Consider the following 16,088-nt stretch of genomic DNA (forward strand, 5'->3'; position numbering starts at 1 on the left):
GTAAAGGGTGAAGGGAGGAGTTAAGACATTTTTTTCCTCATATCTCCCCACCATGCCTAATCCAGAGCTTTGCTCCCGAGTGATGGCATTGACCCACAGGCCTGCAGGTACTTAGAAAGAAATACCGTGTATGTGGCACAGGAGGAAAAGGGAGACGAAAAATTACCCCATATGGGAAAGAGACCCAAGGAAGAAAGGATAAGGGACCATAGCTGCGAGCCAGAAGGGACCTGAGTCCGGCTTGTCCCTGCTGAAGCCCTCGTGCTGTTCTCTCTTACAGTCATCCAGTTTGGTTTCGTCACCCTCTTCGTGGCCTCCTTTCCCCTGGCACCTGTGTTCGCCCTCCTCAACAATGTCATTGAAGTGCGGCTGGACGCAAAGAAGTTTGTCACAGAGCTGAGACGGCCGGATGCTGTAAGAACAAAAGATATCGGTATGTGCCCCTCTTAGAGGTCCCACCAGGCCCATCCTTCTGCCATTCTGTCCCCTCTGGGCACAGTCACACCACACCAGGAATCAAGAGGGCTGCGAAAGCCCCTCTTCCCTTTGGGTCCCTCATCCTCGTATCCTGAGGTGCAGGGGTGCCCTTCTGAGACCACATTATCCACCCCCACTTGTGATCTGAGCTTCCAGACAGGGGGGCTACCTAAGCCTTTCCAGACAAGCCCATTCTGGGGGGCCCAGCAAAGCTGCTCGGTAGTTCACCTGCAAAACATCACCCGGAGCTTCAGCCTTGTCATCACTGGGCCGAGGGTGGGAGTGAGCCAGACGCTCTCTTTTCTGTCTTGTAGGAATCTGGTTTGACATTCTCTCTGGAATTGGCAAGTTCTCTGTTATCAGCAATGTAAGTACTTACATTCATGACACACTCGCTCTGTGGGAAGGGCTTCCAGAGAAGCTGAGGTCTTCAAAGTGGGAAGCCAGCCCTTGCACCTCCCAGCCTTTTCCATTTGGAGCTTTATTGGTGACAGCACTCTGGTTAACAGCTCACAAATGCCTTGTAACTCATCGTGCTGTCGCTAAGGCTGTGTAGGTTTATTTTTAATTTCACAAGGAGAAAGGTAATTATCCATCGGAATGCATACTTTGGCCCTGACAATCAAAATCAGATCTCTCCTTCGAGCCAAGAATGATGAGGAAAGAATTCTACATATCTATTCATCTCTTTCCTTTCTTATTCTACTCCTGAGTTAAACAATGCATGGAGCATTGCCCAGGCTGCAGTCCCTAATTACAGTTCCTCCAGGTTGTCAGTGCAAAGTCTTAATTATCTCCAAGGACTCTGGCATTGCGTAGGTTAAGATAGGACCTAGAAGAAGAAGGGTCCCACCTGTGGTGACCTGCTTAACTCTCTTGCCAGACGTGTCTACACTGCAGAGGAAATCCTGCTGGGCCCCAGCCAGCTCCTCTTCTGCTGTGTTCTTATATGGACAGTGGCCAGGAAGGGCCTCCTGTCCCACCTCCCAAGAATGTATCAGCCAGCTTAGTGCACACCAAGAAAGCCACAGCCCTTTTCCCCTGAGAGGCAAACAGTGATTTGACCTGATTTCCTACTAAGATCATATAAAATGGCTGGAAGGTGTGAGGTGAGGCAGAGAAAATCAGCCCACTGCATTTTGAATGTTGTGATGTAGGAAGTGCACATCTCGAGGCTTAGAAATAAGGTGCAATTTGGAAAACAGATCAGTCTGCTACTTTGAAGTTGTGTCTGCTAGAACAGAGGCCCTGAGTATTAATCACTTTGCATCTACAGTACGAAATGACATGCAGTCTTACTTCCCTGGCCTCTTTAAGCCTTGTTTACTTATCTGTCAAACAGGAGATAATAGTAGTACCCACCAAATAAGATCATTTGGGACATTAAATGGCATGATGAAAGGACATGTAACGAGGACCCAGTAAGTTGTAGCTGTGATTACGATGTTATTCCTTCTCAAATATGGTTCTGGCCGTTCACATTCACATACACATTTAGAAAACAATATCTGAACTACATTTTGGTAAAGGGCTTTAATTGTTGGTGCAGGATGCAGTATAAACACCTGCCAGAAAGATTGAAGACTTTCTTTGCAGAAAGTACCTCCGTGTTCAAATCTGCAATCATTCATTTGTCGTTTGGTTTGCTCCATGGACGTTTATAGAGCACTTAGATATGCCAGACACTATGTTGGGTGTGTGTGGCTCCATCTAGCAGGACCTGTTTCTTTCTCCGCTGCGTCTCCGTTTTCTTAAGCAAAATGGATACAAGAATAAGTTCTATCACATGACTTGCTAAAAAAAGTATTGAGAGATAATGATCAAATGAAGCAAACTGTGGGATCATGTTCTTGGTATTTCTGGCTTTCTGGTACCACTCAGGGGCAGAAGTACGTGGGCATTCCATTTCCTTGCCCATTACACACTTACGTAGTGCCCTCATCACTACAGGTAATTCTCTCAGGAAAGCGTGCACTCTGTTTGAGCTCAACAGCAATGTTAGATATCTCAGAGGTGGTTTAATCCTTCCAGCACCAAATGGTCCAAACTGACTTAGCATCCTTTGCTGCAGTGGTTGACTTGTGCTCTTTTGACAGCCACTGTCTGGTGGACTTATTGTACTTATACACATCAAAGATGGAAAAGGCAGGTGACTCAGCTGTGTGAGCTCAGGGACCTGAGCATGCTGTATGAGCTTCTGTGTCAGTCAGAGCAGCTCCTTCAGATGGGCAGCCTAAGAGGGGACAGTCCTTTTTAGCATCAATCCTGGCTACTCAGTGCTTATGGTTCTGTCCCTCAGGCTTTTGTCATTGCAATCACCTCCGACTTTATCCCCCGCCTGGTGTACCAGTACTCCTACAGTCACAATGGGACTCTGCACGGCTTTGTCAACCACACCCTCTCCTTTTTCAACGTCAGCCAGCTGAAGGAGGGGACGCAGCCAGAAAACTCACAGTTTGACCAGGAGGTTCAGTTCTGCAGGTAAAGTAATCTTCAGGAGGAGGGCAACAGAGGACCAGATGCAATAGATCCAGATAATTATGGGGATGACCTAGAATTACAACCCTGCACAACATGACGATGTTTTAGACAACAGACCACACATGTGGCGATTGTCCCCTAAGGTTATAATACCATAGTTTTACCATACATCTTCTGTATTTAGATATATTTAGGTACCCAAATACTTACCACTGTATGACTGCCTACAGTATTCAGTAGAGTAACATGCTGTGCAAGTTTGTAGCCTGGGAGCAATAGGCTGTCCCTTATACCCTAGGTGTGTTGTAGGCTACATAGCATCTAGATTTGTATAAGCACGTTCTGTGATGTTTGCGAAGTCGCCTAAAGATGCGTGTCTCAGAACATAGCCCCATCGTTAAGCCACACACAACCGTACATCATTCTCCTTTCCCTCTGTCTCCTGCTCTCTCTCTGCAATTGTTATAAATCAATTGTTATAAATCAATTTTGATGACTCAAAAAATATTTATGGACTGCCTTTTTCTAGACACTATGGAGCAGACAAAGAGCCTTGTCCTCACCATCAAGGGGGCTATGGTCTGGTTGCGAAGAAAATAAGCAGAACAGATAGGAAATAGTAGGTTATTTGCTGAGCTTATGTATGGACCATGAGCATTGTGGGTGCTCAGAGGAGAGGGAGATTACTTGAGGGACTAGAATGGAAAGGGTGGGCCTCCTGGAGGGGCTGCTAGGAGCTGTAAGACAGAAAAGAAAAGCATTCTAGATGGGGAGTCATCATGGGCAAAGTCATGGGGTGGGGACAAATGTGGGCTGTTGGAGAAGCACTTGGGGCTAGGTGATATGGTTAGCAAGGAGACACACAGCAAAGGGATTAATAAAGGACATACAGTAAATGTAGAAACTCCTACGACAGCGTAAGCCAAAAGGTTGTTGAATTTGAATAGATGGGATAAAGTACCTAATGGGAAGTCCTGAAATCTGATGGTAATTATAATGTGATGCAATAGGAAAGCACTGGACTTTTTTAGTGTTGGGGAATTATAGGATAAAGGGAAGGTTTAGGGAAATTGATCTGGTCTCAGTGAGGACGATGGGCTAGAGTTGGTAGGACACAGGGAGGGCAGCTGGGCTGCTACATCATTTAGACATGAACCGTGCTGGGCATAGACCAGGGTGGTGGGAGGAATTACGAGGAGGGGAGAAGATGAGCTATTTCACATGAAATATTGCAGAGTTGATGACAGTAGACATAGGAGAGTGGCTGAGCTAGGATTATCTCCAGTTTGGACTGAAGTCAGAGGACTGGGAAGTGGTCACATTGATAGGGAGAGGGAAGATGCTGAGAGAGTCTACTTTGATGCTACCTATGATGAATTTGATTTCAATCATGTTACATTTAAAACGATGTTAAGAAATCCAAGGGGCCATTTTCACCCAACTCCTTGACACACTTAAGCTGGACTTCTGGAGACGTCCAGCTTAGTGTCCGGATTGATGGCCATCACCACAGGGGTCACCGAAGCCCCCAAGTGGAAAACTCTCCATTACTTACCCTAAAGGGCAAAAACAGAGAAGACGAGCGCAGGGGAATAATTTATTCAACCTGTTAGTACCCTGGTTAAAAGATGGTCCCAATAAAGCACTTGATGCAAGATCCTACCTCATGTATATAAATCAGAATAATTAATTACACCAATAACAAAGGAGAAGGTATTGTGGGACCAATGTAGGACTTTCTTAGACCATCCCCAATAATATCTGATGTGAAAGCAGTGTTTTCAGCTGTGTTTGCAGCAGTGATGACCCTGGGCATGTCTGCCGTGCTCTCCCACCCTGGGACCCTGGTGCCCAAGGCCAGCCTTTTGTAAGACAGCCACGTAGGTTCAGATTTGCGGTCTGAGACCATGAACGAGAGAACACCAGTTGGTTTTCCCAACCTGGGTGACTGAGTTAAACAACTGTACTAATCTGTGGTTTAAATAGAAGGGTATTCTGGTTCCAGGAACAAAAACTTCAGGGTTCCACTCTAGTCAACCAAGAAAAGATAAAAAATGAGGAACCAGACCCAAAGGTGGATGAAGAAATTTACTCATAAGTGTCCATTTATATTAGCCTAGATGTTTCAGGATTTTTCACATCTGGGCCTATAAAGAGTCTGACTCTTATACTAAAATCACATTGCAGGCAGATTTGCTGGCAGGCCATGCGCTGCCCGGGGGCCCCTCTGCATGGTTCGCACGCTAGACTGTCTGTCCGTAGTGCTGGACTTGGGTCTGCAGACCCCAACGACGTAGTTCCACAGTGCAGTGGGTCAGGAACAGCTCAAGGCCTTTCCAGTAGCATCTAGGTCTTCTCTAGGCAGGGTCTAAAACTCACATCTAAGAGCGCAGGTCTCCACCTCTATCTCCAGTGAGAGGCAGCACCAGTGTGACTTGTCATGTGTGAAAGCCAGGCTCACATCACCTGTTTCTTTGGTTGCTCTAGAAGCACTTGTCCTCACGGAGCACGGGGGTCTCTGATCTTGCCCTTGACCATCAGATGTTTCCACTAACACCTATGAGTATGCTTTTCAGATATATCACTGATTAAACTGGCTTAAATTAATAGGGATTTTAATGGTCCCTGTGGAAAGCTGAGGGTAGGTCTAATCTCAGGCAGGTTTTCATTCAATCCAGTCTGCCCAAATCCAGTCTCTGCCCACCTCCCAGCTCCACTGCAGTCAATGTTGACTGTGTTTTTGAGTTCCATATGATTGCCAGGAACTGTGGTGAGAAATAAGGAAAATGGGTGCTATTCAGCCAAAACAACCAATGCCCAGGACACCAGGTGTTGTGATTATGTGTGGATCAGATTGAGCTTTCTTGTATCTGCCTTCCGAGTCACTGGATTTTCTAGCCAGCTGTAAGGCTCTGATAATCGTCTCTCCATTATTCCCATGCAAGTAGATAAGATCATGACTTGTTTGTGGCCCGTTTTAGAAAAAAGTTGGACACTGAGTGGCAGAATTATCAGTGGGCACATGCATAGCAAGTGCACTTTCATTCTGTATTTCTGCCAAGAAAATTTATTTGCAGAAAACAAATCATCCCAAGATCAAGCTGAAGTGACTTTGAAGCATCTGTCATTTTTGCTTCCTCTCTCTCAGTACCAGTGAGGATTACAGATTCATTAGGCAAATACTCTTGAGACCCTACTAAAGGCTTGGCATTGGTTATGTAATAGGGAGCAAGACCTAGTGCCTCCCTCGAGAACTCTAGATGGAGCAGGCAAGTAAGTAAACAAAGAATTAAAATTAAAATAGAGCTTTAATGATTGACAATAGGATAACAACAGGGAGCTAAGGGATCCCCGAGGAGGGAGGACCTGCCCCTAGCCCAGGCTTAAGTGTTGAGGGGATGTTTCAAGGGAGATGAAACCTGAAGAATGAACAGTACAAGAATGGCCATGGAGATGATCACATTGAAAACTCCTCACTCATGTGGCCACATCAGCCTGGCTGGTAAGCAGGGTGGGGAGGGTGGTGGGCCACGGGGCAGCAAGGGCTGTGTCAGGTGGTGACGGAGGTTCCGAGAGAATGCTGTATGCCAGGGAGATAGGCTCAGGCGAGAGGGTAAGCTATGAGAGAGGAGGCTGAAAGAAAAAACAAACTCCATATTAAGGAGAGGATGCTGGTCCTGTCGAGGTGCGTGGAGTCTCTCGTAGGGCCGCAGGGTACCACTGCAGGGGTTTCAGAGGACAGTGATGAGATCAAGCTTTTTATTGGTGTTATGTCTCTGCCTACAGTGTAAAGACTATGGGGTTACACTGAGGGTTCCGTTTAACATAAAGAGATGCCCTACTGTGAAATGTAGGTAGATGTTCAGAAAATAGGGTCAGCAGGTGATCTAGACATAATACGTCAAATAGGCGTGCTCTGGGGGCTACGTTTCCTAGATCGATAAGGGTTGATGGAAATCTCTGCCTCATGTGAGTCCCGTCCACTGCCTGCTGTGTGAACTTGTCTGGGTCACTCAATTCTCTGGAGATTTAGAAAGCAGAGGCATAACCTCTATGGATGTCTTTCTGAGTCAGGAATTGAGATTCTTGAGATAATTCCATATAGATTTATATGTACATGGAAGACAGAGAGAGAAAGAGAGCGGGGAGGAGGAGGAGAAGGGACTATGATAGAGGAATATTTTGAGAAACAGAGATAACTCTTCAGCTAGTCCTAGAGCCAGTTAAAACTGCTTCCGTGGTGGGAAACGAGGTTTGCCATGATTTTCTGGCAAATAACGTTGGGAACTTGTTGACCCTTCTTATTCTTAGCTTTCAGTGACCTCTGGAGATAAATGTGGTCAAATAAAACTGAGGTCTCCGGCTCCAACCCCGCCTCGCCAGGGATGAGGTATCTTAAAAATAGCAATAAAAGTTAGGACAAGTCTCCGGCTGCCCGTTTGAGATGCATTCCCAGCATTTTGGAGCGATGCTTGCCTCAGTCATCTGACTGCTCTGGCAGGGCTGCTCCGTAAACAGTCCCGTGACATCAATCTGCAGGCATGATTAGCAACCATTTGGCAGGGTCGAGGGGCCGCCACATCCTGGAGGACGAATGTGGGCTTGACTTCCCAGCTCAGCTGGAAGGGGGCAGAGAGATCTTGTCTCAGAGCTCAAAGAGCCTACCTGGGCATGGTCAACCCAACAGGTCTGCTTGGAGGTGTTTTTTGAGCTTCCAGCAGCAGCTTCTGTGGATGGCTCCTGCCAGGTTTTCTTGCAGGTCCTAATGGCTTGCATACCTCATATCCTGAGAAAAGTCTTTGAAGAGGGTGCTCCCTTTCAGCCCACGGCTGCCTCCCATCTGCTCCCCACCGAAACCAGAAGCTGTTAGCTTCTCTGGGTGTCGCCTTTCCTGATTCTTATCAACCACTGGATTGACATGCTACTCATTAGTTCCTAATTGCCTGTACTGTTTTCCTTTGTTAAGGGCCAGTTCCAGAAGGCAGTTTTAAGTAGCTCAGATGGTATGAAAATATTGTATGTAGTTGTGTTCAGCATTAATATGACATTAATTTCCACTGGGGCTATTAAAATGTTTTTTACGTGCCACTATTTGGAGTTGAGAAATGCATTTACTGGCTGATTTATTACATAACAAAAGCTCATTAAAAAGCTGTTACTGATCGTTGACTTCAGCACCATCCCTGCCCACAGTGATTTTGTGTTGTGATGAATTGTGGCAGATGTCACTGTCACGAGTCACCCTGCAAGTGAGGACAGGATGAGGACATCTGAGTCCTGAGTCTCTCTCCTTTCTGTACCTCAGTTTTTTCATCTGTAAAAATGGGGGCTTTGGAATAAAAAATCTTTAAAGATTCTTTTTTTTTTTAAACTTCAGGTTTAATGACATGTCATTTATTAATCTAGTTCTACAAAAATTCTAAACATTACAGGCAACCACTCCACCTCTGTTCTGCCTCCACCCTAACCCCTGCCCAACCCAGGCATCCTTCCGACAGTAATAGGGTTATACTTATGGGTGAATGTTTTCTAGGCGTTTTTCTATGCGTTAACATAGTATTAACTTGTAGAACTTTTAAGGTATTGTTTTCATTTTACAATGAAAGATATTTTGAGTTAATGGAAATCTTATTTAAGTCATGTACAAATTCAATTCAATCAATGTGATTTTTCACAAAGTTAGAACAATCTAGATAAAATATTAACATAATTTTAAAGCTAAAATATTGTGTTGATTTCTATGTCAGTTTCATATATGAATCTGTTGAAATTAACACTATGATGTTGCTCAGGAAAGTTTAATATAAAAATGTACTTGAATCAACTGTATATTGCCATTAATTACATTCATCTTTTACCATTTTGAAAGTTTTAATTATAAAAGTAATTTCATAGACACATATTGTGTATGTATATGAGAAGAAAAGGCTCACTTCTCAGCTCCCATCCCAGCTGTTCTATCCCAGAAGAAACTTGTGTTCATTTTCTGCAAAAGCTCCAGAAATCATATTCACATAGATTGTCTTATTTAATTCTCGCAGCATCTTCCTTTAACATGCAAGGTATACACACACACAGACACGCACGCACGCACACAGACACGCATGCACGCACACACAGACACACACGCACACACGCACGCACATCTATTCATTCACTCCTGGATGGGATTGAGACAGCTCCTGTATGCTCAGCACTGGGATACACATTTTAGGAGTTACACTCTGTAGATCCAGGACCGAGGTTCGGAAATGTGGAACGACTTCCTCGGGCTCTTCTAGGTAGTAAGTGGCATAGCTGATCCAGATGCAGACTAGCTTTTTTTTCTAGACAGGCTAGTGGTCTCGTTATTGGAAGTCTCTCCTTATTAGAAAACTCAGGGGAACTCTCAAAATTTATGTTAAGCCTCAAGGAAAATGAAGGAGGACTGGAGGGGTGAGGGTGAGATCCAGGAATGTCCCTAAAATAATATGCTGGGGATTAAACTCTGCATCTCTTTGGGGGCCACGGCTGGCAGCTGCAGGAGGCTGACCAGATGTAGGGGCTCACCCAATGCTGGGGAACTCAGTGGGACTTTGGGAGACCCGAGGTCCCCAAGCCATGGGAACAGGTCTATTGTGGAGCTGTCTTGTGGCCTCCACCCACCAGCCAGCACTTGCCCATTTCATGCTATTTACCTGGACAGAGGTCCTGAGAGAAGCCCTGTGCAGCTGTGCACTTGGCTGATTCCTGATTTGCACTAAAACTTGCATCATTTAGTGCTTGCATACTCAAAAATCCTTCTGGAAAGCTAGGAGGAACTGGAAGCCACAGTCTACATGCTCTGTCCTCTTTTAACTGAAAAGGTGTATTCCATAAATAACTTCCAGTAAAAAGAGAAAGAATAGCTGCTATTAACTGGGTTCCTCTGACGGGCTAGATAGTGTGCGGAGCACTCGGCATTGACCCTCTGTCTTCAGAACAACTCTGTGATGGAAAGTTCAGGCCCATTTTATAGTTGAGAAAGCTGGGCATCAGAATGTTAGGTAACTTGCAAGAGGACAGAGAACTACAGTGCTGGACGGGGCTTTCAACCCCTCACCTGCTGCCTCCAAAGCACAAACTGTTGCCAGTGCTAAGCACTGTGTTTAGAAACAGAACACTCAGCATCACAGTGGTGGAAGTAATTAGGTTGATTAGCCACTCTCTTTGGTGAACACTTCTATTCTTAAAGCTAATTATCTCTTGGTTTAATTAGTGTCTTCTAAGTTACTCAGTGAAACGTTTGATAAGCCTGACTTCTTAGGGTAAAATTTAAAAACAATTGTGAAATCTGAACTTACATTGGAATGTAAACAACGAGTCATTTACCTGGTGGTAGGGGCTTAGGAGAATCAAGGTTTTTCAAACTATGAGTCATGGTTCATTAGTGAATTATGAAATCACTTGAGTGGGTCATGATCGGCATTTTAAAGAATAGGGTGGGTTAGGATCGGATAGAGTAGAATAGGAAAATACTAGTGCATTGCACACAGCAAAGTATGTTTTGTGGAATTTTTATTGCAGTCTGTGTATGTGCATGAATGTAAAATGTGTTTCTCACTGTAGGTCATAGTTTTTATAAAGTTAGCTTTGGAAAGAAATGTGAACAGATGAATATTAAATTGCTCTCTGTTCTTTTCTGTGGCATGGCTTACCATCAGTTCCTAACAGAACCACACTTAGCCTGTCTGCATCGAGCTATTTTCGAGTTTTCTGTACAGATCTCTGTGTTAATCTTTCTGCAGATCCTCGATTAGATGGATATGCTTGTTAGACTCGAAACATGTTTTAGACACTGAGGGAGGACAAAGTGACATTTCCAAAAGCTGGGGTGAGTTAATAGCAGAGGTGGAACCAGAATTAGATTATTTATGGATTCTTTTCAGACTGGAAAAAAGAGGGGTGAGCAGTGGCTCGCATACTGAGGTCAGCGAGCAGCTGTTCCTGCAGAGATGGAGCTAGAGAACAAGAGAAATGGACTTTGATTGTAGCAGTAGGGATTGGGCTGAACCTGGGGAAGGATTTCCCCATGGTAAGGAGTGTGTGTGTGTCTGTGCACACATGTGCGTGTGTGTGTGTGTGGCACCCTCCTCTGGAGGTCTCTAGAAGAGTGAGATAAATTGCCTGCTGCTATGGCGTCCTGTCCGGGGGCACCAGGAGGATAGGTGAGTCTGAGGTTTTTCCCATCTCAAGATGTTCTCATTCACTTAGCCACGCTCTCCCTCTCTCCCATCAGCAAGGATAATCTGGAGCTGGCCGTGTTTCTGTCCTCAGCTGAGGATGGTTATGATGAATCCTGTGGTGCTCTGCTGGGCTGCAGTTAGCTTTGCTTTTCATCCGGATGTCAAACCAAGCGTGCAGCAGCTGTAATCAGCTGTTGGGAGAGGGGGAGCCGGGCAGGGAGAGGGTAGCTCCTGGCCTCCTGCCAAACCCTAGTCGAGTCCCCAGTGTCCACTTCTCAGTTGTGTCTTTCTGTTGCTGACTCTTATCACTGCACCCTTTTCTATCTTTGTATGTGCATCTCTTTTCCTCTTCCTCTTCTTCTCTCATCTCTCTTTGGACAACAGAAAACCAACAGGCTTTTATGTGGGCCTTTTAGAGCAGCTAATTCATTTATGGCAGGAGAAGGACCAAAGAGCACCTACTTCTGAATGCCCCTAAATTGTGGCCATTGGTAAGGTGCCCTATGATAATGGGAAGAAAGCCCAGATTCAGCCAGACTCGCATTCCTACCCTGACTCTGCCTTTACTGGTCACGAGACGTTGGCCACACACTTCAACTTCTCCAAGCCTCAGGTTCCTCCTATGTTATGCTGGGGTAACAGTGCCTGCCTGAGGATGCTACAGTGAAGATGAAATGTGAAACCTTCCAGAAAAGCCCTTTGCTCAGGGGAGACCTGGGCAGAGTCCCTACCTGCCTTCCTTGGCAGCCACTATCACTGCTTGGTGGCCTGACACCACCCACCTCTTTCTGTAGCCCAGGACTTGCTTTGCTTTTATTGAGCAGCAAAGAGTTGTTGAATTCCATGGAGAAAACTGTTCCAGGAAGGGTCATAGTTCTGGTACCAGCCTCTTGTCATGATTCCAGGCTTAGAAAAATGTGAGTCTGAGAAAATGAGCTAGTTTTCACATGAATCATTCTGAAATGGGGGTGAAAAGGCAAGGGTGAGGGAAAACCCAAGGCTTCTCTATGGGTCTGAGAAAGAGGCATGAGCTCACGTCAGGCGTTAACATTTTATAGTTTAAACCATGCAGACAGATCAGGAACATGATTAGCAAAACAGAATACTGATCAACTATGATGCTTCATGACCCTCCCATCCCAGATTCACTCAGCCTCCAGCTTGGTGTGGATCAGCCTTCTTTCTGGTTCCAGAATGCAGCCATGAAACAAGGCCAGCCCCTCTGGTGATGGCAGTCGTCCTGAAGCATCTGGAAGGGGAAGAGGCCCGAGACTGCCTGCTGGTGTCTGCATCTTTCCCGAGCCCCCCAGCTGCAGAGCACCATGCAGGGTGTCTGGGTCTCCCCTACCCACACAGAGGTCACAGGCTAGTGGGAGGCCCAGGTGGACCCACTGGCCTGGACTACCCTCAGATGCCCTGTGCTCCTTTGGGAGTTGAAGCCTGACACCAAAGTAAGCTTTGGGAGCTATTGGAGAGAGTTGTAGAAACATCTTTTTAGGACATTTCTAGGCTGACATTGGCTTTTTTGGACTTCAGTCCTTTTTGGAAATTTGTTGGTTAGGCCATAGATTTCGCCCACTTCCCCCTATTTCCCAAGTCAACGCCAAGGGCATGCGTGCCTGATGCTCTAGCCAGCCCTTGAAGTTTCACCCAGAGAATTACCACCCTGTTCTCCATCCCCTCCCGATCTTAACACCACATTTCTCTTTGGGCAGGTTTAAGGATTACCGAGAGCCGCCATGGGCCCCGAACCCTTATGAGTTTTCCAAACAGTACTGGTTTGTTCTGTCCGCCCGTCTGGCTTTTGTCATAATCTTCCAGGTGAGTTGTTGGGATAGGGAACAGCCCATTCGAATCCGAGCTGCAGCGGTAAGGATACTGTACTCATTTCTTGCACCTACCTCCAGGTTCCCATGGTACTCTGTGACGTAAGAAAGCTTCATGTGTGGCAGGCAGAAGTGAGGGCTTCTTCCCTGGGTGAAGCAGGAGGATTCTTGAGAGGGCTTTCTTTAATGGGTGGACTTTGCAGACAGAGAATAAAACACAGTGTAAGGTTACAAGACAGATGTGGAGTAAGTTGCAGGGTGGAGATAGATTCCTGTTTAAACCTAAGGCGAAGAAAGAAAAGGGGCCTTTGAAACCAGAGTCCCAGCCTGGGGCAGACAAACAGCCCCATCTCATCTCAGCAGTCATGAAAGAACTCAGGTTTGGAACCTTTCTTCTTGCACTCTGGGCTCCCTCCTTTGTTCGTGTTGTTTTAGCCACTGAGACATCTGGTGGGAAGGGCCCCCAGAGCCATCGAGCCATCCCTGAATGAATAGCAAACTCGAGCCCAGTGATTCCTATCTGGGACAATAGCCACAGCTCCAATTGCATCGCTGAGATTCTCTGAGCTCGAAGGCCCCCAATTCCCACTCTGGGCGCCCCCGGTCTTCAAGCAGGGCTGAAGAATGAGCCCAGATCCTTTTCTCTTTGGCTCCCTCAGGCTTTTGTATTCCCTGAAGGCAGATCTCTGGGGGGCTCTAAAGTATCCTGCCCCCAGACCCCGGCCCAGAAAGTGGAGAAGCCCATCAGCTAGTCTTTCACCTAAAGAAGACAGCCATTCTTTCTCTGGAGAGATGGGGGCGATATGTTTAAATGATCACTCAGACATCCCCTGCTGCCCCACCCCCCGGAGTCTCCTCACTTTCCCATATGTCACATGTCACATTCCACTTACGCCGGAAGGAGAGGAAGAGTGTGTGACTTGGCGAAGCAGCTCGCAAGCACCCAGGATGCCCGGGAGCCTCTGGAAGCAGCAGTTGGTCCCCAGCGTCTTCCCCTGAACCCCTAGGAACATGTAGGGTTCAAGGCTCAGTCACAGTCCCAGAGGGGAAAAGGCAGTGAGTGCGTAACTGGCAGCCAGAGAAGAGTATCACAATGGGAAGAGTGTGTTGCATAAAGCTGGGTGAAGTGTGGCTTGGGGAATTGGATGGGAATCAGATGCATTCATTGAGCCATGCCAGGCATTGCTGTCATGTATTCATTCACTGAGACAGTAAATCCTCCAGGGAGAAGCAGTCCTAGCCTACTGTGTGCACCAGCAAAGGGATGTGGTTTAGCAGCCAGAAGGAAGACCACTGCAAGTGTGCGCCAAAGGCCAGACCCGATCGAGGCAAGCAGGACGCAGGGGTTCCCAGAGAGGCAGGGTTAGCCAGGGTGGCTGCGGTGACTGAGAACGGTATAAGGTGAATGTCAGCAGTGCGTAGGGTCAGCGAAGGCCCGAAGTCAATGCAAAAACTCCAAGTCCGTCTCTAGTGTAGAGGATAGAGAGAGCCAGATGGAGGGAGGAGAGGAGCAAGTGGCACAGTGACAGCCCAGGAGAAGCCACTGGGCTTTGTCGCCACTTTCTAGAAAACCACTTTCCATTTTCTAAAGCACGGAGGGCCTGGAGGCTTAGAGGCCAAGAAGCAAGAACTGGACACATGGGAACACTCTGAGGATGGTGTGGGGGCACAAGTCCTGGTGAAGGGAAGAAGCAGTAGCTACTACTGACAGAGTCCTGCTCTGTGCCAGGCACTACCGCAGATGCCCCACACGTATTAACCCATTTCATCCTGACAGCCACTCCGGGGTAGGCACTGTTGCCACTCCACTTTATGGGTGAGGACACCAAGGTAGAGTTATGCTCATTGGTTGCGATCCCTGGGCTGCTAAGTTGCAAAGCCAGGATTGACATGGAGGCATTGTGCTCCAGGGTCACCACCTCGCCGGGCCAGGCCTCTCCAAATCGGCTCTTCTCTCCTTGGCTTTCTGCAGAACCTCGTGATGTTCCTGAGCGTCCTCGTGGACTGGATGATTCCAGATATTCCCACGGACATCAGCGACCAGATCAAGAAAGAGAAGAGCTTATTAGTGGACTTCTTCCTGAAAGAGGAGCATGAGAAGCTCAAGCTGATGGATGAGCCAGCCCTGAGGAGCCCAGGAGTTGGGGATCGAAGCAGGAGCCGGGCAGCTAGCTCAGCACCTTCGGGCCAAAGCCAGCCAGGCAGCGTGATGTCGTCAGGCTCTCAGCACACCAACGTGTGAGCAGTTCAGCCTGCAGCAGAGGAGGGCACAGCAGCAGAGACACGCACGTGTACGCAAGCGTGTTCCTACACCCACACGGCGTGCTATCTGTCTGCAGGGGCCTGGCTTGATGGGGTCTTGAAGAGGGAATATGTGTAGAAAGAAAGAGACTGAGAGAATGGGTGTAGGAAGGAAGAGAAATGATGCTACTTCTCAGAAACTTCAAGCTTAAGTTTCTTTTAGGTCCTCTTTTAAGCTGAATCCTTTTGAGGTATCGGAACCCCACTGGGGTCTTTCCACCCCAGAGTACTGAGGCACTGCGAGCATTCCCACATGCCCTGGGGCACCCTCCTGTACTTCACCATCATTTCTGACTTTGACCAGCTGTAAGAGAAATGCAGTCAGGAGCACGGCATCCCCTACCTACTATCACTAGTGACTCAGAAAACTGAGTCACTTGCAATGGGGCTGCCACAGTCTCAGCAGATGCAAATTAAGTTACAGGGCTGAATGGTGCAGCCGCTGGACCTGATAGGAAGATGCAAAGGTTCAAACCTGGGCTTGTCTCCAGTTCACATCACAAAAACATTTGGAGCTAAATGCAAGTAACTGTCATTTTACGAAAGTTCAGATTTAAAATAATAAAATAAATGGACGTGTTCTTTATAAAGATGCATCTTTGATGATGGTGTCTCTCTCTCTCCCCTCCCTCCCTCCCTCCCTCCCTCCCTCCCTTCCTTCCTTCCTTCCTTCCCCCTCCCCTCCCCTCCCCTCCCCTCCCCTCCCCTCCTCTCCCCTCCCCTCCCCTCCCCTCCTCTCCCCTCCCCTCCTCTCCCCTCCCCTCCCCTCCCCTCCTCTCCCCTCCCCTCCCCTCCCCTC

At 47.2% G+C, this 16,088-nt stretch overlaps 1 protein-coding gene across 1 annotated transcript in view; it reads left to right on the forward strand.

Moving 5' to 3' along the window:
* Window positions 1–15,881, forward strand: part of ANO2 (anoctamin 2) — a 362,906-nt gene extending 347,025 nt beyond the window's left edge. The window contains exons 21-25 of the mRNA XM_030939846.1: window positions 281–433; window positions 792–844; window positions 2,777–2,958; window positions 12,878–12,983; window positions 14,961–15,881. Coding sequence (XP_030795706.1) covers window positions 281–433; window positions 792–844; window positions 2,777–2,958; window positions 12,878–12,983; window positions 14,961–15,230 — 764 coding nt within the window. The 3' untranslated portion in view covers window positions 15,231–15,881. The remainder of the gene's footprint in view (window positions 1–280; window positions 434–791; window positions 845–2,776; window positions 2,959–12,877; window positions 12,984–14,960) is intronic.
* Window positions 15,882–16,088: the final 207 nt, after the last annotated feature.

This window comes from Rhinopithecus roxellana, chromosome 10 (genome assembly GCF_007565055.1).
Source record: "Rhinopithecus roxellana isolate Shanxi Qingling chromosome 10, ASM756505v1, whole genome shotgun sequence".
NCBI classification, from domain to species: Eukaryota; Metazoa; Chordata; class Mammalia; order Primates; family Cercopithecidae; genus Rhinopithecus; species Rhinopithecus roxellana.